The sequence below is a fragment of the Armigeres subalbatus genome, chromosome 2 (genome assembly GCF_024139115.2).
Source record: "Armigeres subalbatus isolate Guangzhou_Male chromosome 2, GZ_Asu_2, whole genome shotgun sequence".
NCBI lineage: Eukaryota > Metazoa > Arthropoda > Insecta > Diptera > Culicidae > Armigeres > Armigeres subalbatus.
Window position 1 is genome coordinate 267,163,914 of NC_085140.1, and position 22,871 is coordinate 267,186,784.

The 22,871-nt window shown below is 43.1% G+C and overlaps 1 protein-coding gene across 6 annotated transcripts in view; it reads left to right on the forward strand.

Annotated features, from left to right (window-relative positions):
• Positions 1-22,871, forward strand: part of LOC134212198 (voltage-dependent calcium channel subunit alpha-2/delta-3) — a 230,429-nt gene that overhangs the window by 189,629 nt on the left and 17,929 nt on the right. For 5 of the 6 annotated variants that reach the window (XR_009979214.1, XM_062689843.1, XM_062689839.1 and 2 more), the window contains 12 exons: positions 2,942-3,058; positions 3,125-3,317; positions 3,373-3,896; positions 3,956-4,053; positions 4,111-4,226; positions 4,288-4,493; positions 4,619-4,827; positions 20,581-20,682; positions 20,741-20,854; positions 20,917-21,064; positions 21,377-21,997; positions 22,062-22,227. Coding sequence is in view for 5 of the 6 variants with exons in the window: in XM_062689843.1 (XP_062545827.1) it covers positions 2,942-3,058; positions 3,125-3,317; positions 3,373-3,896; positions 3,956-4,053; positions 4,111-4,226; positions 4,288-4,493; positions 4,619-4,827; positions 20,581-20,682; positions 20,741-20,854; positions 20,917-21,064; positions 21,377-21,997; positions 22,062-22,227 (2,614 nt within the window). In the remaining variant the exon portion in view is untranslated. The remainder of the gene's footprint in view (positions 1-2,941; positions 3,059-3,124; positions 3,318-3,372; positions 3,897-3,955; positions 4,054-4,110; positions 4,227-4,287; positions 4,494-4,618; positions 4,828-20,580; positions 20,683-20,740; positions 20,855-20,916; positions 21,065-21,376; positions 21,998-22,061; positions 22,228-22,871) is intronic. The other variant, XM_062689842.1, reaches the window with a different exon arrangement.

The following is a 22,871-nucleotide window of genomic DNA, read 5'->3' on the forward strand; positions in this document are numbered from 1 at the left end:
CGGATTCGGCGCTGATTTACATAACGATTTTAGGACTTTGCGCGGATTTAGTTTTAGGAGTTATTTACTAACATCAATTTTCGGATATTAACAAACCCTGTTTGAATTCCATGGTTACACTCTTGAGCATTGATTAAACAAATGTTATGAGGAGAGGGGCGCCACTTGTTGTCATTTTTAAACCATTCTGAAGCATGGCGCATTCAAAACATGTCTGTTGAAGGACATGAACACCCGTCTTTTAAGTGCTTCCGCAGAAATTGTTTTTAATGTTGATTTTGAAAAAAAAAATGTTGAAAATTTTTGAAAATGTTTTCCCGGAAGAGTTTTTGCAGAGATTCCCGAGAAATTCCCGCAAGAATTCACGTTGCGATTTCCTTCGAAGTTTATTTAGCTATGATCACAAGAATTTCTGTGAAAAATCCTGAAAATTTAACAACAGATTTTTCGACAACAGTTTTTCAGCAGGAAGTCACCAACCAATTTCTGTTAGAATTTCCCAAGCGATTTCTGTAGGAATTAATTAGGGGTGTCCACATACAGTTTCCGAAAATTTCCTGCATGTTGTTTTTGAGGAATTCACAAAAATTTATGAAAAATGAAATTCCGCATAAATTTCCGGGAACCTTTTGCAAGAATGGAGAAATTTCCACAGATGTTCTCGGAGAAACACCCGCAGACAATTTTGGAGCGACTTCTTTAAAAATTCCAAGAAGGACCATCTAGATGAGTTGTTATATCAAACTGCTTTTTCCTCAATCCTATTTTCAATTTTGTACAAACATGTGTAACGTTGAAGTTAAAACATATACTTAAAATCAGTGATATTATAAAAACGAACTCGAAAAAAGACGTTCACTAAATTGTTGTAATGTTCATCGTAATATTTAACATTGATATTTAACGTGTATTTGCTTAGAATTTAGTTTTGGGTCGCGCGGATTTGGCGCACAATGGATTTTCATGTCGCGCGGAAATGGCGTGGATTTGATTTTAGTCGGCGCGGATTTGGCGCGGAAAATATTTCAGGATCTCCGTAACAACCCTGCAATTTCTACCCCGAAGGGGATTGAAAGCTTTGATATTGATCTCTATCATTGGCTCTCTGAAGAACCGTTTGTTTTTTGGACATACATGCTGCATCATGTGGCTTTTTTCAGCCTGTCTCGGCTCATCTCATCATCATTTGCTGGTGTCTGCATCATTTGCTGGTGTCTGCACCAATCAGAACGTGGTAATGGAATGATGCAAGAATTATGCGGTACCCATATTTATAGGTTCCCTTGATCTCAATGTTTTTCATTGAAAACAGTTTCATGCCTATTTAAACAAGTTTTTCGGGTCTTATCAAGCATGGACATGGAAGGCATACTTGAAATCTGCCGATTGAGGGGCTTACCGCAGAAATTCGTCCACTGAGACGAACGCTATTAACGTTTAAAATCTTTCAACACAGCGTAACGCGGTCGATTTGAATATTTTGAAATGACACCCGGTATAGTAAAGAGAGACGTAAGTCCTACGTCAAAAACGTTTTTCGTATCACTGCACAGGTAAAAACTGAGGTTACACGACGCCACTGGGTGAATGCTCTAAAGGAATTCTAAGAGAAAGTTCTGAGATAAATCCTGAGGGAGATTTTGAAAGAATTTCAAGCGTTTCCTCTTTGAGTTTCCGCAGAAATTACTGGAGAAATTTCTAAGGGAATTCATAGAGGAAACTCTTTTAGGAATCCCTGAAATAATTTCCGTAGAAATTTCTGAAGGCAATTTCCAAATGAATAGTAGTAGTTTTCTAAGAAATTTCCTAAGAAATTCCAAACAAATTCCGTAAGAATTCCTTAATCGATTTCCTAAGAATATCCTGAAACGATTTCCGTAGGTGTTCTTAATGTAATTTCCAAAGAATTTCCCGATTTTTGATGGAATTTCTAAACAAAAATCCTAGAAATTCCCAAAGGAATATCTGACTTCATTCCCAAAGCAATTCATGAAAGAGTTTCAGATAGAACTTCCGAAGATGTTCCTAAAGGAATTCGTGAAGCAATTTCCAAAGGAATCCATGAAGGAATTCGCTAAGGAATTCCTGTAGGAGTTTTCTACGGTTTTTCTAAGGGAATTTCTTGAGAAATTCCTGAAGATAATTTAGAAGGAATACTTTGAATTTCGTCTTTATATTTTCGAAGGAATATATGGAAGAAATCTCAAGGAAATTTCTAGATTTATTTTTCAAGTAAATTTCCAAGCAATTTCTAAAGGAATTATTAAAGAAATGTCCAAAATAATTCTTGAAGTAATTTGGGAATGTCGGAAATTCTTTTTTGAATTCGTTCAAATAATCTTAAGGAATTTCCAATAATTTCGAATTTGTGGAGGAATTTTAGAATGAATTCCTGGTACTTTTCCGAAAAAGATTTTTTTTCTTATTTTTCGGTTCCTAAGCTCCATTTTGAAAACACAGATTAATAGTTTGAATCCTGATCAGCTTTTTTCTTGGCTTATATAACTTATCAAAGAATTCCTGTAGTTTATATCTGTGGATGTGTCTTATTACTGATAATCAGATACATAAAGATTTGGCTAATTAACTTGAACTATCTAAAATGTCCAGATCTGCCTAGACGGATGCCAAAAATCTGCTCAACAATTCAAACAACCAATAAATTTGAAATCAACAAACTGGCATATTTACTAACCTACACATTGTGGCCTCGCCGAGGCTGACTTACCAGCGGTTTCGAATTTACGACTATTTAAAATAATTGGATAAAATTTTATCCAGAGATATTTTTTAAACCAGTTTTTTTTTCTTTGTGAATGTGAATTTTGATATTTGAATTAGTTCTTACTCCAAAACCAAAAATATTTGAATGTTACGTTAGTTAAACCATAATTGGACATAAAATGAATAATTGTTCATATGGCATAATTTCGTCCCACAGGTTCGAGCAACACCCGACAACATCAAGGAGGTAAAAACGGCAATTCAATCGGTTGAATGTGAAAATACGGCAAACTTTTCCGCCGCATTAGAATCGGCCTTTGAGTTGCTGCGAAGGGTAAATAGCAATTGAGCTTTTGAATATCTTACGTTTGCTTAATATTCACGTTTGATACTCTTTCAGTATAATCAGAGCTCCCAAGGAAGTCAGTGTAATCAAGCCATCATGTTGATTACCGATGGACCAAGTGATACCTTCGCCGATGTGATCAAACATTACAACCATCCTCATATGCCCGTCAGGATATTTACCTACCTTATCGGAACGGACAAGAGCAGTGGGAAGAATTTGTACCAAATGGCTTGTGATAATAAAGGTAAGAATTCCAGACTTCACGTATTCCATTGACTTCTATAATTTTCTTTTGTTAGGCTTCTACGTACAAATTAATAGCGTCGAGGAAGCTAAACGGAAAGTAGTTGAATACGCTCTGGTGATGGCCCGACCTATGGTTTTGTACCAAGCAGATCACCCCGTCCACTGGAGTCCGGTGTTCACCGGAGGTCGTAGCGGTATTCTAGGACGCGAGAATGAAAACAAACGTAAACTGGTAACGACTGTTTCGACTCCGGTATTCGATCGTCGAAACCACTCATCGCGAGCTGCCAATTTGCTGGGAGTAGTGGGTACCGATGTTCCTATTGAGGAGATTCAGAAAATGATTCCACAGCATAAGTTGGGTGTGAATGGGTATTCCTTTATTGTGGATAACAACGGACGGGTTTTGTACCATCCGGATTTACGGCCTATGAGTGACAACGGACAGTACAGTGCATCTCTGAAGCATAAGTACAATTCGGTTGACTTAACAGAAGTTGAGCTACCTGAAGTGGACAATCCCAGCAATGGGATTAATGAACGGCATGAGCACAGGTTCACAAATGTTCTTCAAGAGGTGAGTGTATTTTTGCTTCAAAATCATATTGAGTCGTTACTTGATCTTATTTTTCACAGCTGCGAAACGAAATGGTTCTTCAGAAAGAAGGCGAGAATGAGTTGACCATCCTAACTCACATGGATGGGATGAAGCGTGTTACATTGAGGCCTCAAAAGTAGGGTTTTCTATTTCTTCTTATATTTTATTCTAAAATCTATCTTTCCCATGGTAGGTACTTTTACGGCCCAATCGATGGTACTCCATTCTCGTTGGGAATAGCTCTTCCCGATAACTACGGTATTCATGAATTGAATGCTCAAATAGAGATTCGGCATTCGCACAACAATGGTAATCGATTATCAATCAAGCTAACAACTGCGATTCTGACTTCATTTCTTATTTCAAACAGTCACAGAACATTTCCAAGGCTTCAATTGGAAGGTGCACCCGGATTGGGTGTACTGTGAATACAACAGTCTCAAAGACGTAGAAAACAATGGCGAGAGTACGACGGAATCCACCTACCGGGACAAGGACGAAAGTTTCGACACACCTGAAGAACAAGTGCTTCATTTCCTGGCCCGCGTCGGCAGGCCCGGCTGGAAGTGGATGTCGGTAAGCTGCTTCGAGATTTTGTTTCACCGTCTTCCATCATCATACCCCATTCGAAGTCACTCCTTAATGTACAATTGAACAAAGTCATGTTCATTAATTTTTTGGATTGTTTCTCATTGACACAGGTTCGTCCCCGGTCGCCTCAGCCACATCATGGCCATGGTGGAATTCCGGTTGGGCATTTTGCTCAGCATCATTTCAATTCGCAAGGTTCCCGCAAGGCGGAACCATACTACTGCGATCGTACTCTCGTGCAAAGCCTAGTGCGTGATGCTATTGTTACGGATGGTTTGGATCGAGCGTCAACCCATCCCGGAAGAAAGGAGGACAGGAGGTATGGTTTCGAACTTTTATTGTAAGCGAACGAAACGTGTGGAGCTCTTATTCATAACGAAATGTTCAAGCAACATGATCGTGTAATATAATAGCTAATCAAACTTTAGCGAATCATTAACCGTTTAAATGAAAAAACGATGCATTAAGAATGAGAAGTGAATTGCATAAAACGCTACCATAATGCCATAAATAAGATTACGAGTACTTTAAAATACCTACCTGGATACCTGGTTGGCTACAGCGTCGATACACCTATGCCTGGAGTAGTGTAGAGCTCCATAATCGTCGGCCTTGGGCGATGTTCCTCCAGTTTCCCCGAACGTTCAGGGTGCCCAGGTCCGATTCCACCGTGTGCAGCCAGCGTGTTCGTGGTCTTCCACGAAGTCGCCGGCCCCTATCTGGTTCTCTGTTGAATATTGTTTTCACTATTCTTTCTTCCGACATTCGCACTAAGTGACCAGCCCACTGAAGTCTGCCGTATTTTATATGATTCACAATATTTTCTTCTTTGTATACTTGATGCAGCTCATGATTCATGCGTCTGCGCCACACACCATTTTCTAGTTTCCCTCCGAGTATTGTACGCAGCACTTTTCTCTAGAAAACCTCAAAAGCTTTCCGGTCCGCCTCTTTTAACGTCCATGCTTCATGTCCATAAAGGGCCACTGGTAGAATCAGAGTTTTGTAGGCATCTCATCGTCATCCAGATCTGGCATTCCAGTTCGAGACAGCAGCACGTACGGACGCGCTTTTTGCTCGCGCATTTTTTCCAAATGTTTTTTCTCGCTCGTTCACTGTTTACGTTTTCGCTTCGTCGCGTTGGCGTTATTGTCTTTCGAACTCGTCATGGGAGACTCGTTGGCCGATTCTGTCGCGTGAAAAGTGCCTAAGCGCACTGCTCTTGGAGGCGCGGGTAACCCCTCTAAGCAGCTTTTGCAGAGAAAGGTGTTCTCGCCGTTGCCGCTTGATGAAGCTGGAAATTCGCCAAAAAAGAGAAAGAAGCAGCAATCACAGCTGCCGCAGGTGCAAACTGAGCGGATGGAGAAGTGCCCGCATGTTTTCGTTAAGGGCGATCCACCGGATTTGCGTCCAAAAATCCGCCAGCTTATTGCAAAGGGCCTCAAGTGCACGTTCTGGCTTTGCAGCTAGGAGGCCGTACACATATAACGTAAGCACTTTTGGGGGGAGGGGGGTCTGTTGTTTTCTATAAAATCATTTGTATGGGAAAAATCTTACATGGGGGAAGGGGGTGTCAAAAAACCCAGAAAAAATGCTTATGCAATAAGTGTACGACCCCTAGGGAGTCAAGGTGATGCCTGCTAATCAAGATCACCACAAATCCATCGTGGAGTTCCTACAGGTCTACAAGCATGAGTTTTACACCCATGACCTCTCCGGCACGAAGCCGCTCAGGCAGGGCTGACAATAGTCATTCTCGTCGTATGAAGAAAGCGAAAAAAATTTAGTCTTCGTCATAACATTGCACGATGCAACACCTATTCATGCGTACCACGACGATAGTCGCGCAGCCAAAAGTTATGACGATTTTCGTCGTCACTTCTTCACACAATTGATTGCACGTCATTATAGACGGACTGGTTAAAAACATAATAGCGTCTCAAATATACAAATAGTAGGAACTATGGTAGCATAAATACATTGATAACATTTATAACGCCTTTATACGTTGCTTCATTATTCAATTCATTATAACAAAGAATTAGTAAAAATCTTCGCATGGCAGCTGCCGCTTGAAGAATAATGGTATGAAGTCTTCGTTCTTCGATGTCTTCATGATGACCATTTGGTTACACGACGAAAGCTAACGTCGTGCGCGTCGTTGACGATATGTAGAGTAGCAATGAAGATACTGCAACTCGTCGCTACTGTGGCATTTCGTGCTATGACGATGACTATTGTCAGCCTTGCGCTCAGCGCTTTACTGCGAGGGCTCCAAGATATTTGTTTATTTGTTTATTTGTAATTATTTATTTCAACTGACATGATGTTGTCTTATTGAAAACTTATATCTATGCAGGAGGAAGAACTTATCACCGAGCTAGAAAGCAGTGGCCTCAGACCTGTCGCCGTCCACAAAATCGCTCGCCACGACAGGGCGAGAACATACCGAAACTAGCTTTACCTGGTCCATCTGGAGCTTCAAGGATCTATAGCTGGTTGGAATGATTAACTACACCGTTTTCGGCTGGGAGCTATACCGGCCCGTGCACTGTGACGTGACACAATGCACCAAATGTTACAACTTCGGGCATGGCACTTGAAATTGCCACATGGTTGCGCGCTGCAACATGTGTGGCGAACTGCACCCAACGGATGAGTGCGACAAGATGGAGGTGGCCGTTCCAAAGTGCGCCAACTGTGACGAAAAACATCGGGCCACTACGAAAGGCTGTCTGAAACGCGCGGAGTTCCTGGAAATCCGAAGGAAAGCATCCATCAAAGCGCATCCGAAGAGTAACCGTGTTCCAGTGATCGAGGAGGTGAACCTTCATGCTATCACGGCTCCCCGACGAGCGGTACCAGTACTTCCACCGTTGCAGCCGCACAAGCGACTGCGCGGCTGCGCGGCTACAAAACCCGTTTCGACCAGGTCTTCACTCTTGGCATGTTCATTATTGAAAATGGCTGCTAGAGTGGACCTGGTCAACTGGAACGCTGATTTCCTCGAGGAGAAGGAGATCGACGTGGCGTTCATCATGGAAACGCACTTTAAACCGTAGGTGAGCGTCCATATCCCGAACTTCGTGCGACCCGCATCGTGCGACCCGCATCGTGCGACTCGACCGGCCGTCCAGGGGAGGTGGTTTGGCCATCGCACTTCGATATAACAACAACTGTCGTTTGCTGCCAAGCTTCCAGCTGAGCATCATCAAGGCCATCGGTGTCAAAGTGAGTACTTCCGTCGGCACAATCACGCTCATCGCGGCGTACTGCCCAACTAAAGCTAAAGCTAGAGATGGTTCATCGGCCGCCCTTCGGAAGGACATCGTCAAGCTAACGCGGAGACAAGGCCAGTACATCATTGCCGGCGACCTGGATGCCAAACATCAAGTCTGGGGCAATAGTCGCGGCAATCGAAACAGCACCATCTGGAGTAATGACATGGAGGAAGGCCACAACATGATCCTGAGCCCGGATTCCCCCACTCGGCTGCGTCGGTCTGGTGTTTACGCAACCCTCAACCTATACATAACCAACATGAAGGACCACATCTCGCAGACGGTCGTCTACCAGGAACTCGGATCGGATCGGAGCTCAGATCACTATCCGGTGTTGGCGGAAGTGGGCTCCTCGGTCAATCGGCATCAGCAGTTCCGGAGAAACTACCACCGAGTCAACTGGGGCCGGTTCCAAAGGTGCGTGAACAACAACGTTGACTACGAGGCGCGGCCGGTAACGCTTGAAGCAATCGCTCGCAGGCAGTTCCAGCGTACTGGACTGCCTGAGCTCAAGGCACGCTGCAATCGAATCACAAAAATTATTAAGGCTAGAATGACAATCTTGGCAGAGCATCGTCAGTCCACACGAAGCAGCCGTCAACAAGCATGCTAACAACATCCATTTGATTCCCAACGACTTTTCGGAGGAGTTGGAGATCTCAACTGGCGAATTAATGGCCTATATCAAATCATCGAAGAACATGAAGGTCCCAGGCTTCGACAGCATTCTTATTCTCGAGCTCAAACACATGAGTCCTCCGTTCTTTGAGTACCTCTCGCTGATCTTTAATCAGTGTCTCCGGCTCAGCTACTTCCCATCGTCCTGGAAGTCAGAGAAAGTCATCCCCATCCGGAAGCCTGGGAAGGATCCTTCCTCCCCTTAAAGTTATCGTCCCATCAGCCTTCTCTCAAGATTATCTAAGCTATTCGAAAAAGCTATTCATCATCGGTTACACTGCAAAAAATCTCAACATCTTGCTCGAGGAACAGTTTGGTTTCCGTCGCGGTCGGTCAACCGTACACCAACTGACCTGAGTTACCAACGTCCTCAGGCGGAACAAGTTTGTCTCAAAAACATCCGCCGTGGCCTTACTCGATGTTGAAAAGCCATTCGACAATGTATGGCATGATGACCAAGTGTACAAACTACAACGCTACAATCTTCCTGCTATCTGGTGAAAATCATCAATAATTACCTGTTGGCAAGGACATTCCGAGTCTCAATCAGCGGAGCGAGTTCCAATGCGCACAACATCGTCGCAGGCGTCCCCCAGGGCAGTATCCTCGGGCCCCTGCTTTTCAATCTGTTTACCTCCGACATGCCAGAACCTCCAGAAGGCGGCATTCTGTCTCTGCTCGCAGATAACACCTACATCGTCTACAATGGTAGAGTGATCAGAGCGCTAGTGGCAAAACTCCAACGAGGCCTGGATGCCCTGACAGAGTACCTCACCAGCTGGAAGATCTGTATCAAGGCGACGAAGACCCAGGTCATCATTTTCCCCCACTCTTAATCTCCTAAACATATTCCGCCTGGGGACTGTAAAATCATTCTCAATGGCACGGCTGTGGAATGGGCCAATGAGGCCGATTACCTTGGCTTGACCCTCGACAGCACGCTTCTTTCAGGCAACAGGTTGACAAGACGGTAACGAAGTGTAACGTTTTGTTGAAACTGCTGTACCCTTTGATCAACCGTCGGTCGTCATTGTCCCTGAAAAATAAGCTTGCTGTCTACAAGCAAATCATCCTCCCTGTGGTTGAATACGGCATGCCGGTCTGGGAGAGCTGCGCTAAAACCCACCACCTCAAACTTCAACGGGTCCAAAACAAATTCCTGAGGATGATGTGGACCGTCTGGCCGGGATAAAAACCTTACATGAACGCTTCGGTGAGTGTGGTGGTCCGTTGCTTGCATGCCAAATAGGTACTTCCTCGTACAACATGTATGTATATCGCCTCCACGTTAGCATCTTATGTAACATCATATACGATTTTGTGTTGACTGGCCAATTGCCTTAGTGACGGTTATTGATGATGGAACTGCGAATCATCACTGCACTGGTCGGGCAAGTACCCTATCAGCACACATGTTGCACATAGGCTACTGCAACTCTTATGCGACCAGATTTAGACACAATCAAGTTGCTGTTTCTCTGACTTGTGCTGTTCGGGTAGCAGTACTCGTGATTTTTTTTCGCATCGGTGACGTTTGCAGAAAATAAAAAGGTTCTTGCCAGGACTACCATTATATTCGGAAGAAAGTAAAAGACTGTACTGTGACTTATCATGCATGGGTAGTTAAATTTTCTGGCCAGATTCTGAGTTTGGTTATGCACTGTAATGGTTTAAAATGAGCATTATTAAGATGAATAACAAAAGAATTTATCGGAGCCAAACTACAAAATGTCGCTTAGTATGAGTCGCGGAACCATGGCCTCAATGTCGGTCAGAGCGGAGGCAATAGGCGGGTGATTGCTGCAAAATTCATTAGCGTCTCCATCAATTTGGTTGTTGTCAGCGAAAATTAATATTTTCTTACAATATACTGACTTTGGTTTTGTTGCTCAGATCCATGATTTGTTGAAAAGAAAGTTGATTTGAAACGAATATTCTTATTTATTTTTATTTATTTGTTCAGACTAAGGCCGAAGTGGCCTGTGCGGTATATAAGAGTCTTCTCCATTCGGCTCGGTCCATGGCTACACGTCGCCAATCACGCAGTCTACGGAGGGTTCGCTAGCCATCTTCCACCTGATCGATCCACCTTGCCCGCTGCGCACCTCGCCTTCTTATGCCCGTCGGATCGTTGGCGAGAACAATTTAAACCGGGTTTCTGTCCGATATTCTGGCTACGTGCTCAGCCCACCGCAGTCGTCCGATTTTCGCGGTGTTAATGATGGATGGTTCTCTCAGCAGCTCATGCAACTCGTGGTTCATTCGCCTTCTCCACGTACCATCCGCCATCTGCTCCCAACCATAGATGGTACGCAGCACTTTCCTTTTGAAAACTCTGAGTACGCGTTGGTCCTCCATGAGCATCGTCCAGGTCTCGTGTCCGTAAAGGACTACCGGTCTAATGAGCGTTTTGTAGATTGTCAGTTTGGTACGGCGGCGAACTCTGTTCAATCGGAGCGCCTTGCGTAGTCCAAAGTACGTACGATTTCCAGCCACTATGCGTCTCCGAATTTCTCTCCTGGTGTCATTTTCGGCAGTCAACAGTGAGCTCAAGTACTCAAGTTCTTCTACCACCTCGATTTCGTCACTTCCGATGAAAACTCTTGGTGTGGCTCACATTGTCTTCTCTTGAACCTCTTTCTATCATGTACTTCGTCGTCGACGTGTTGATGACTAGTTCGATCCGCTTAGCTTCCCTCTCCAGTCTGATAGAGGCTTCCTCCATCTTCTGAAAGTTAAGTGACATAATATCTAAGTCGTCGGCGAAGCCAAATAGCTGGACGGGCTTATTGAAAATTGTACTTCTCGTGTTAATCCCTGCTCTTCGTATTACCGCTTCCAAAGCAATGTTGAATAACAGACACGAAAGACCATCACCTTGCCGTAACCCTCTGCGCGTTTCGAAGGGACTCGAGAATGCCCCTGAAATTCGAACTACGCACATCGCCCGATCCATCGTAACCTTGATCAACCGTATTAGTTTATCCGGAAATCCGTGTTCGTGCATTAGCTGCCATAGCTGGTCCCGATCGATTGTATCATATGCGGCTTTGAAGTCGATGAATAGATGATGTGTGGGCACGCTGTATTCGCGGCATTTCTGCAATACTTGGCGAATAGCGAAAACCTGGTCCGTCCGTGGTGGAGTGTTCACCCGTAAAACCCGCCTTGTATTGCCCCACGAACACTCTTGCAATTGGTGCTAGTCGACGGCATACAATTTGGAAGAGTACCTTGTAGGCGACGTTCAGCAATGTGATTGCGCGATAGCTGCTACAACTTTGCTTATATCCCTTTTTGTAGAGCTTAGCTTAGCTTAGCTTAGACTGACTGTACATATCAATGGTTGCTACTCCGTGATTGATCAGAACTGGTGCAAATTGCACTACGATCCAAGTAAATAGTGGTTGGGATTTACCAACTATTCTCGAAGTGCACGTTTCAGCAGCTCGCAAATATTGATCAATAACGGCGCCGGCCAAGTCCTTACAGTCAGTTGGGAAAGGGAGGGAATGTGAGTGTGTGGTAATTGTTGCTACTAGAGACCGAGAATACCTCTGCATCTCCACATTTACCACGGGAAGGAAGTAGTGTTAGTTGGGTGGGGTAATCAGTAACATAGATCGGGATTCACAATGGAAAGTGATGTGACCTATGAAACTTCTACACAGCAGTATTAGCATTTCCTTAAATTGTTCAATTGTTCATTCTTCGCGAGAATAAACAATCAATCGCTCAAAGTGAGCGATTGTTCATTTGAATTTCGGATTAGGCGCCCGCGTTATCATTTCATAACCGTAAGAAAAGTAAAAAAGAAACGTGATTTAAAATAATTGATAGTAATCGGAAAGCTAATGTTATTCAGCAACCCTTATTTTATCTCTATTTGACGTTAAGTAAGAATGTAAATTTACGTTCATTTTACATGTCGTTTATTTTGCATTACTTTCGCGCGCGCGTATGTGTCACTTGCCTTGACCAGTATACCGTAATCAGGATCTCACTGGTATTAATCCTGATGTGCCGGTTGGCACTCGTGTTGGGCTTGTGCGCTTTGAGCGGCACACGGTCGCTTCCCAGTCTACATAAAATCGCACATGGTGCAATACAAGATGCTAAATTGGAGACGATATACATACATGTTGTGTGGAAAAGTACCTATCGCCTGCACTTCAGCATCCTACACGACACCATATACATTCATGTGTTGACTGAGTTTGATAGGGCCTGCTTATGGACACATGCAGCTTTTTGTAGAGGTTTAACAGAGCCCACTGTCAAACCCCACCACATCCTAGGCAGGCCCCCTAACTCGCAGTGGCCATGGGGAGGGGTCGTCAAGCCCTTGGACATAGTCCCTGCTGCTATCCCTTTTTGTAGATGAGACAAACGACACCTTTTATCCACTCCTGTGGTAAAACTTCCTCCTCCCAAATTTGTGCTTCAGTGGGCCAATCTCATCCTGGATTTCCTGGAGATCCCGCGCCGGTAAAATTATGTCCTGCGCGCTTTCTCCCAGGTTCATCGCCATTCAGGTGTTCTTCATAGTGCTGCCGCCACTATTGGATCACCTCACATATCAGGCTGTAGCACGAGTTTTGTCTGTTTCGCGCCCGTTTATATCGTGCCTTGTTCGCCCTCGTGCGGTGCTACAGCAATTTCGCCCATGCTGAATTCTTCTCTTCCACTAACTGCTGACATTCGCCGTCATACCAGTCGTTTCTTTGATCCGGGGGCACCGTGCCAAGTGCAGCGGTTGCGGTGCTACCAACGGCGGATCGAGTATCTCTCCAGTCATCTTCAAGGGAAGCTGGGCCTAGCTGCTCTTCCGCTGGAAGTGTCACTTCCAGCTGCTGCACGTATCCGCGGGCTAGTCTACCGTCTCGTAGCCGCCCTATGTTGAGCCGCGGCGTGTTGTACACCGTCGAGAGTTTTGATCGCAGACGTACTGCAACGAGGTAGTGGTCGGATTCAATATTCTCACTGCGGTAAGTGCGGACGTTCGTAATGTCAGAGAAGAATTTACCGTGTGCAGACTATCCGGTCCGATGATCGCTCTATACATTTCCTTCCTTCATACCTGAGCGTTCATGTCACCGATGTCTCGTCGGAGGGCCGTCGTGTCAGGTCTGTTTTGTGTCCCACCTGGCACCAGGACTTGGGCTTGTTCGCTTTGAGCAGCACACGGTCGCTTTAGTGTGGCCTTCTTGCGGATACATGCAGCTTTTTATAGGAGTTTAACAGGGCCCACTGTCAAACTTCACCACGTCCTAGGTAAGCCCCACAACTCGTAGATGGCCTGGGGAGGGATTGTCAAGGCCTTGGACATAGTCCCTGCTGCCCCCCTCAAAACGAATATTCATCACAATACAAAAAACAATCGCTTGACGACGGCAGACAGATCGTCGATTTCTTTTTCAGGATTTCAATTTTCGATTCGATCGATTTTTTTCAGGACCACCATTTGTTAATCTGAGGCAATGTTTCTTCATATTTAAAAGCACAATCGCTTGACGATAGCAGACAGTGCGATCGTAACGATGCCGTCAGTAGCGGAATTACAAACGTGTCGGAGAGCGCTGCAATAAATTCATTCTCTTGGTGATTAACCTTCTGTCTTTGCTCAAAAAAACTTACGTTGTCTGTGCTCTGGGGTCAAATTGACAACAAATTGAAATTGCTGTAACTTTTTTATTGTTCGGCCGATTTTGGATTTTTGGGGCTATTTCGAAAGATAATTTAATCATCTTTCATTTACCAAATACCAATATTTCATCTTTCGTTACCAAATATTGACTATTGGTGGGCGGGTACATCGCGGGGAGGGGTTTTAGTGAACAAAGATACAAAAACAGTGATTTTTTATGATAATTTTACTTATATCCGAAAATCCAACCCATTTTGAACTGCACCTTTTTTAAAAAGGTTATGCAAGAAGGCGTGTGTTTTGGCATGAGGCGTTGATAAGCTTAGAACTTGGCCGCCAGGTGGTGGTATATTTGAATTCATTATTTTAGACTACTCAAGATATTCCGATACATAGAATTCTCCTCAGTGTAAATATTCTTATCGCACAAATCTAAAATTTGTTAAAATGGCGTCTTGATCAAAGGTCCTCTAGTGGGAATGGACTCTCTTGTGACGGAAGTAATATTTGGGAATTTTACAAATAGGTGGCAAATTGGCTGATCTTTGTTTACTCATGTAGACCCAATGGCCTTAATTCCAGGGTTTTCTTGGATGACCTAAAACATATTATGTGAACACATTCTATTATTTGCAGTATCGCTGGAGCAGGTTGAATACAAAGAAAACTTTTGATGTACTCTACCACAACTTTCATGTTTGCCAAAAATGCTACAAACCAAAATACATCAGATCTCACATGGAACAATATACTCAAATATAACAGCTCACTAGCGCCGCATCTTGAAAGAAGTGCGCATTATATTGAGCACCGCTTTGTAGTCCTGGATTCCTGAAAAATGTTGCCGAATACAACTTGGGTGTAGGTATTACGGATCTCAAGCTAAAGCAATATTTCCAATATGCAAGAATATTGCAAGTACTCTAGCGCCGCTTTTTTGAAAATTTCCTAATTATTTATTCTGTCACATGACAGTCCATTCCCACTAGACGAACTTTGTTAAAGACGTCATCTTTAAAAATTTCAAATTTGTGCGATAAGAATATTTACAATAAGGAAAATTCCATATATCGGAATTACTTGAGTAGTCTAAAACAATGAATTCTCGGCTACTTATTCAAAAGGACGTATGTGATTTTGTAAACAAAGATTCATACGTCGGTTTCTCCAATCTGATAGCACTCCCACGCAAACCATCATCACAGTCAGGTAGGGGGAGGCTTCGGCTACCGGTTCATGGTGTTGGTTTGCCTGGGAGTGCCATCGGATTGGACAAATCGACGTATGAATCTTTGTTTACAAAATTACATACGTCCTTTTGAATAAGTACCCGAGAATTCAAATATACCGTCACCTAGCGACCAAGCTCTAAACTAATCAATGCCTCATGTCAAAGCACACGCCTTCTTGCATAACCTTTTTGAAAAGGTGCAGTTCAATCCATCCTCTACTTTTTTTTTTATTCCTTTATTTATTTGACAGGCACTCTGTGTTACTTAACCGCTACTGTGCCGAGATCTACTGTGGTATTCTGCAGCCAGAATCCACACATAATCTATTTTTAGATTTTTCCGTTATTCATTCTTGTTGTCGTTGCTGGTCCATCTCGTCGTGAGTCCATTGTGTTCGTTTTGTCCACGTCGTGTATTCAATGATCGTTGCATTGTCCGGTTGCCATTTATCCGGGTAACGTTGGAGGAATGCCTCCGAGAAGAACAAGCTGTCAGTCGTCATCAGGCAGCCGTGACGGTGAGGCGTGCACCCCAATACGCCACCGCATTGGCTGCGCATCCGGCGACTGACGAGGTTTTTTTTTGTGGAGGGACTGGGAATCGAACCCATGACCATTCGCTTGAAAGTCGAACGTGTAGCCAACTACGCTACGGGACCCCCTAGAGGTGCAGTTCAAAAATGGTAGGATTTTCAGATATAAGTAAAATAAGCATAAAAAATCGTTAAGAAAATTATTTTGAGCTTTTTAGTGGAATGTCTTCACTTGTCATAAGACGAGTTTGTACAATCTCATTGAAATTCAACCACTTAATTGTATCTTGACAGATACGTATTTCGACCTCAACAGTAAGGCCGTCTTGACTCGACTCGAAAAATCACTGTTTTTGTACCCTTTTTACGAAAACCCCTCCGGCGAATTTTACCAAATTACCAAAAATTAGGAGAACCGGTTGAAAACTAAAAAAATGGCAGCCACTCGAAGTGGCCTGGGGTCATATTGACCCCAGAGCACAGACAAAAGGTTAAACAAAATTTGGATAAACGAAAAAAAAAAAAATCTGCAGCAATCAGCTGCAGACGACCACCAATACTAACGCTATCGATTTTTTTCAGTCACCGTACGAATAAATTAATTGAAGCGTCTTTTTTCTAGCACGTTCTTGAGATTCTTCTATCAACGGAAACATTTCGCCGTCGCCCAGTTATTATGTGTTGTATTTTAAAGCAATTTAAGGTTCCCCCAAACACACGCGATGCGACAGTCGCGACGCGATTCTATCGCTTGGCGACAGCGATTCTATCGCCGTTGGTATGGAAGCGTAAATATAACATTGCCTACAGCGACCCAACGATAGAATCGTGGCGACTAGTTGTCGCCGTCGCGGCGATAAAATCGCTTAGGTCTGGGGGAGCCTTTAATCTCGGATTAACCTTCTCATATGAATAAATTTTCGAAAGCATACTCCACAGTCAAGACATTTTCGAGGGCAACACCTGACGACAGTCGTCGTAAGGACCGATACTGATGCCATTTTTTTTTCTCTAATCATCATGCTGCTTCGTCTCATTCCGACATGTGCTTAAGTTTCTGCTACCGATGGCAAATTTTGTGCCGTCGCCAAGCGATAATGCTGTGCACTTTGAATAAAATCCATTCCGGAACCGATTTCATTCCCAATCACTGCAGCAACAACCCGTCGATGGCCGCTGCTCGGATCGGCACTGAGGCCATAATTCCGCTACCGAGGCCAAGCGATTATGTTTTGTTCTATGGAAAAGTTCGCTTAGAATCAACTTTCACTAGTTAGTCTTCTCAACAACACACATTTCGGATCACATAACCGAATCGGTTAAACAATTTCACTGGAGTATTTGCAAGTCACTAGCGGTTGCACTTTGGAAAAAATCATCTCAACTTTACCTTCTTTCCAAATGTAATGATGGACCTGAAAAAAACCTACACCCAGGTTTTTTTTACACGGTTGGAATTCATTAATTTCTCGGTTAACCTGAACTTTTGAAGCTTTTTAAATACCCCCTGAATTTTCTTTGATTTTTTGTGAATTTTTTCGTGGGGTTAACTCATTGTTTCATTGACGCTGAAGGTCTTAAACGACCAAAACCAAACCGTGTAAAAAAAACCTGGGTGTAATTATTTTAAATTATGTGCCTTACTAAGAGTAACCCCTCGACCGCACAACCGCCATCCGATGGTTCTCCGCTACAGACACCGTCGATTGCCAGATCCGCTGACGATCACCTCCGATGCTGATTGGTATACGGACGTGAATGACGCGCTGTTGCTGCTGTGGTCGCCACCGTTGTCGCTGGGACTGCTTCTGGACGCCCTAGTCCGCTCTCCGTTAAATCCTGAATGAACATGATGCGCGCCTGCGAAACACGGTTTTTTTATACACAATCTTAAGTCCGTGTTGGATTGATTAATTCTGATTTTTTACCGGGTTTGGAAAGAAATAACATTTTCAATATTTTAACGTTGATAATTAATAGCATCGATGGGCTTGGAAATTACTGGAGAGTTTAATAAGAAAATCTTGAAAATCCATTGAAAGATAAAGACGCTATTCGCGTTTGAAATCTCTCCTTATTCCGTGACGTTTTTGAATTTGGAAATTTCCGTTTTACACTCTGTATCAGAGCCTTCCCCTTAGACGTAGTTTACGTCAAAAGCAAACAACGACGAAGACTGCCGCGACGAAAAGAGACTAGCGATTGGAAGCTTGGTTCGTGGAAGTGCAAAACTATTAGCTTCATCAGCTGCCTAAGCCACGACGCCAAAGTCATCATAAGAGATTTAAGCGCTCAAGTTGACCAGGAGGATGAGTTTGGACCGACTATTGGAAAACTCAGCGCCATACAGCTGAAGAAACGAAAACAACCTACAACTATCTGATTTTGCCACCTTCAAGAATATGGCCATTCGTACACCTGAAGATCACCACTGCTGACAGAGACACAAAATGACCATGTTTTGATAGATGGACGGCACTTCTCCGACATTGTCGTCGTCTGGACTAGAGTCCTGAATAAGAGAAACGAGGATAGGTATGTGCCGCCAATCGAACCGTCAAAAAAACAGCAGCCAATCGAGCAGGAGACCTGTCAATCAGCCAATATGTTGGCTCAAATACTCAAATAAATCGAATTTAGCGATTTTATACCATTTTTTAATAAACAAATTCTAATGAATTTAACATTAGTTTGCAATAAAATATGAAAGTAAATGATAGATTACGAAATAAAATTGCATTGTTTATTGGATTCCATTGTTATGTGATGTGGACACATTAAATAGCGGATTGTGAGATTTTATCTACATAAACCATTTCATTATTTTCATGTGTTGGTCTTTGATGAAGAAGATTGACTGCAGTGTTGGCAGAATCATATTTTCTATCCGTGTTTCTCTTATTCAGGCCTCTAGTCTGGACCTATCGTGGCGCTAACATCGACTCTGACCACTCAAAACTATCCGTCATGACCAATATTCGGTACCAACGGTCGCCTCGGTATGATGTAGAGCGACTGAAGCAACAGGATGTCGCCACTGCATACGCACAGCATCATGAAGCAGCATTACCTGAAGAGCGTGAGCTCGTTGGGGCCCCTCTTGAAGAGTGCTGGGAAACATTTAAAGCAGCCATCAACGTCGCAGCGGAGAACAATGTCGGTTATGAAGGACGAAATTGACGGAACTTTGGTTTGACGAAGAGTGCAGACAGATTCCGGAGGAGAAGGACGCATCGCAGGTAGTTGCATTGCAGCAAGGGTAAAACGCTATAGACGGAAGCGGAGACAGCAGACACGCCTGGAAGAAGCGGAATGCAAGGAGATGCAAAAGCTGTGCCTTTCTCAAGAAACAGGCAAGTTCTATCAGAAGGTCAACACATTCCGCAAAGGCTTCGTGCCGTGTGCAGAGATGTGCAGGGATAAGAATGAGATCAGCTTCACGGACGAACGGGAGGTGATTGATAGACGGAAGCAGTACTTTGAGGATCACTTGAATGGCGTTGAAAGAACAGGCAGCGGAAGAGACGCCCAAGTAGCACATTTTTTCTAGTTCGTTTAGATAGCATGTGTACAGCGGTTACTAGAACATATGTACAACTAAATTAAGTAATATATGATTTTCGGAAGGAAGGAAGTTAAGGATGTCTTCCACAGGTAAAGAACAATAAAGTCAGGTGTATACTATGGGCTGAAGGACTAAAAAAAATAACACCCATACGAAATGTATCATGCACAACATGCTAATAAGACATGAAAAATGAATCATACTTAGGGACAACTTGGAAGAACTAGGCGTTTAAGAGGCGGGTGCTTAGGTTAATCTTTAGCAGTATGCACGAGCTAAAACTACCTTGTTGTAAAAATACCGAACATCAACCCTGCAAAGCTGTTGTTCCTTGCCGACCCGGCAGGTTCAAGAAAACGTGGAGGGCAGCAAGCTTGGTGGACGAACCAAGTACAAAACGATTTTGCTAGCGTGGGGCATAATCGAGGGTGGACAGAAGTGGTCTCGAACCAACTATTGTTGTGTCGAGTTGTTGATTCAACGGTATCTGCTTGGGTGTACGCAAGATAAATGAATTAAATGTATCACTTAAACGCAACCCTTTTGTTATGTAAGGCCAAGATTATAAAGTAAGAATATTAATCAAAAAAGAACAAAAAAACAAAACTTGATAGTTTAAAATATTGTGCAATTTTGGAATAAGAGCTCCACAGTTTAGATAAACTCAATATTTTTATTCAACATTTTCTTTAAGAAATTCAAGAATCCAGCAGCACACGAAAAAAATCACCACTAACCTTCTGCACTTTCAATCGTTGCACTCTCTTCCGTATGCGCGTGTATTTTCGTTGATGTATTTTCATTGATTTATTACTTTTGTTAGCCCAATCGCCACATTGATGGCCTTATTGCACAGGTAACTTGGCTAGAGATGCACATCCAATGATAGTTTTTTCTTCCTGGTAGTTTGTCGATTTTTTTTTGTTTATCCGCTATTTGTACACTTTGTGAAGGAGTAAGTAATGTTATCGAACAATTCTACCGTTGATCTTCTATTGATACTATTTGACCCACAAGAATCCGCAATTCTAAGTGAAAAAATAATGTCTCCGCTCTTTGAGTGATCTGCTTTTCAGATACATAATCTAAACATTACTAAAATGTCTCTTCCACTTTTTTGTACCGTTTGAAATCTAGACAAGGATTTTCTATGTTCGATGTGCAGACGACATTCGTTGCTACCCGATCGGGATTACTTCGGTGGTTTGACCATTTGCCGCACAATGAGAACTCAGAACCGTAAGTTGAAAAGTAGTAACTTAATTTTGGCCAGAATATGACGAAAATGTTTTTGCAGTCATTTCAGCGAGACAAATGCTCGAGCGATGGACATGAGCTGGTATAAGCGAGCGGTTGATCACCATTCTATCGAACCGGATGGTTTTGTGTTCAGTGTGCCATTCGACTCTGGGTAAATTAACTACATTCCATGACATGACCATGCCATCTTATTTAAATTCGTTAACTTTTTAGATATTCTGGCAAAAATAGTTCAATACTTGTCACTGCAACCCACGCTCTTTTCATCGATCACCGTGGTCATAAAGCTCCAGCAGCAGTTGTAGGGTTACAGTTCCATCACGATTCACTTTCAAAGCTTTTTAATAACATAACATCGAGTGTAAGTATTATTTCGACTGTTTCTGTACGAAAATACGGATATCATGATTGCACGGGTTAAACATTAGATGGGACTGGTAATGAAGCAAATAAATCTGTTATTGAACAAAATATCTAGTTGAAAGTGGAAAGAAAGGAATGAAAAAAATAATAGGAGGACAAGTACAGACTAGAGTTAAGTAAAAAGTCAGCCAGCGATACAAAAGAAAAAAAGCATAGGGAGAAAATAGAAAATTAATAAATATCTAAATTTTCAAGCTAGGTATTTGGCTTGAAAGACAATAATATCGAAACATTCATCATTGTTTCACAGTGTACTGGCTCGGGATCTTCCTGCAAAAAGACATGTGCTTCCGACGAACTGGATTGCTACCTGCTGGACGACAACGGATTCGTCATTCTATCCGAGCGGAACGAGCATACTGGGAAATTTTTCGGTCAGATCGATGGCACCATCATGGATTCTCTGGTTCAAGATCGCATCTACCGGAGGATAGCTTTCATGGACTACCAAGGCATTTGCTCCGATCGCGACAACCCATACACGGCTGCAGGAGAACCTCTGAAACCGATACGTCCCATGTCTTGGCTGCTGAAGTACATCATTTCCTTTGCCACCTATTGGTTATCCATTCTGCCTACTCCGGTAGCATCGTGGCATCAGAGCAATAGCTACTATGACAGCGAAAACGACTTTGAAGAGGTTTATGAGTACGAGAACAACTACGAAATGCCAGCAGAACATAATCCGTACGATTTCACGACACCTGACTACGAACTGCATTCAACACCCATGCCGCAACGATCGCAGGTTACGTCCGGACCTCGGGTGGTACCTGATCCGGCCCACGCCAGACCGTGTGATCTCAAAACAGACTTGTATATACTGCAACCTGATCGGTTGAACTCCAGTGGACAGAACAATCCACTCAAGGTGAAGTATTTACATGGGGAAACAAACCATTTTGCGTATGCTAATGCCAAATTATGAATTTCAGGGTAAACTGACGAACTGTCACTCCTCGGGTTGTGAGCGACCCTTCAGCGTGCAGAAGATTCCTCACAGTAACCTAATTTTGCTGGTCGTGGACGTGTTGTGTCCGTGTGGTTCCAAGCAGTTGGACATCGAACCGCAAGAAGTGCATGGCGGTGCAGGTAAGTTAGGTAATAAAAACGTATTGATACAAAGCTTTATCGAGAGCACCGCTTCGTTTGTGTTTTGTGAAGCACCTAATATTTGGTTTGTATTCATTTGTATTTGAATTATTTTTTCTGGTACATGGCTACTCTGGTTTCTCGGTCCGTGGCAAAAGGCAGAGGATCCGAGTTAAATTCCTCAGATAGACAGACCCCTCGTTAATTATACACGAAATCACTTTTATTAACCCCTCGATTTTTGTCAATTTTTAACTCACCAAAACTAGACTAGGATCGCAACCATCGATTTTGAATATTAATACACCGTTGAAAAGCTTAGTCTATATTGTGCTTTGTGTGTAAAAATCTCAGGTTTTCCTTATGAGGAATCTCGGAGGAGTTTTCAAGGAAATTTCCTGGGAAAATCCTGTAAGACTTTTTAAGGTGAATTCTTGGAGAAATTCTGGAGAAGTGTAAGTGGGATTTTTTTAACGTTATTAAGGTGACTTTCAGCCCTAGGCTGGCTCGTCTCCGGAGTGGATATTCTTGAAGGAATTTGTGAAGGAGTTCGTGGAAAAAATTTCGGAAGAATTCCTAAACAAATTTGCGGAGAACTAATTTCCAGAATAATTTATTTGAGAACGACTTTCCAGGAGAATCCCTGTAGGAAT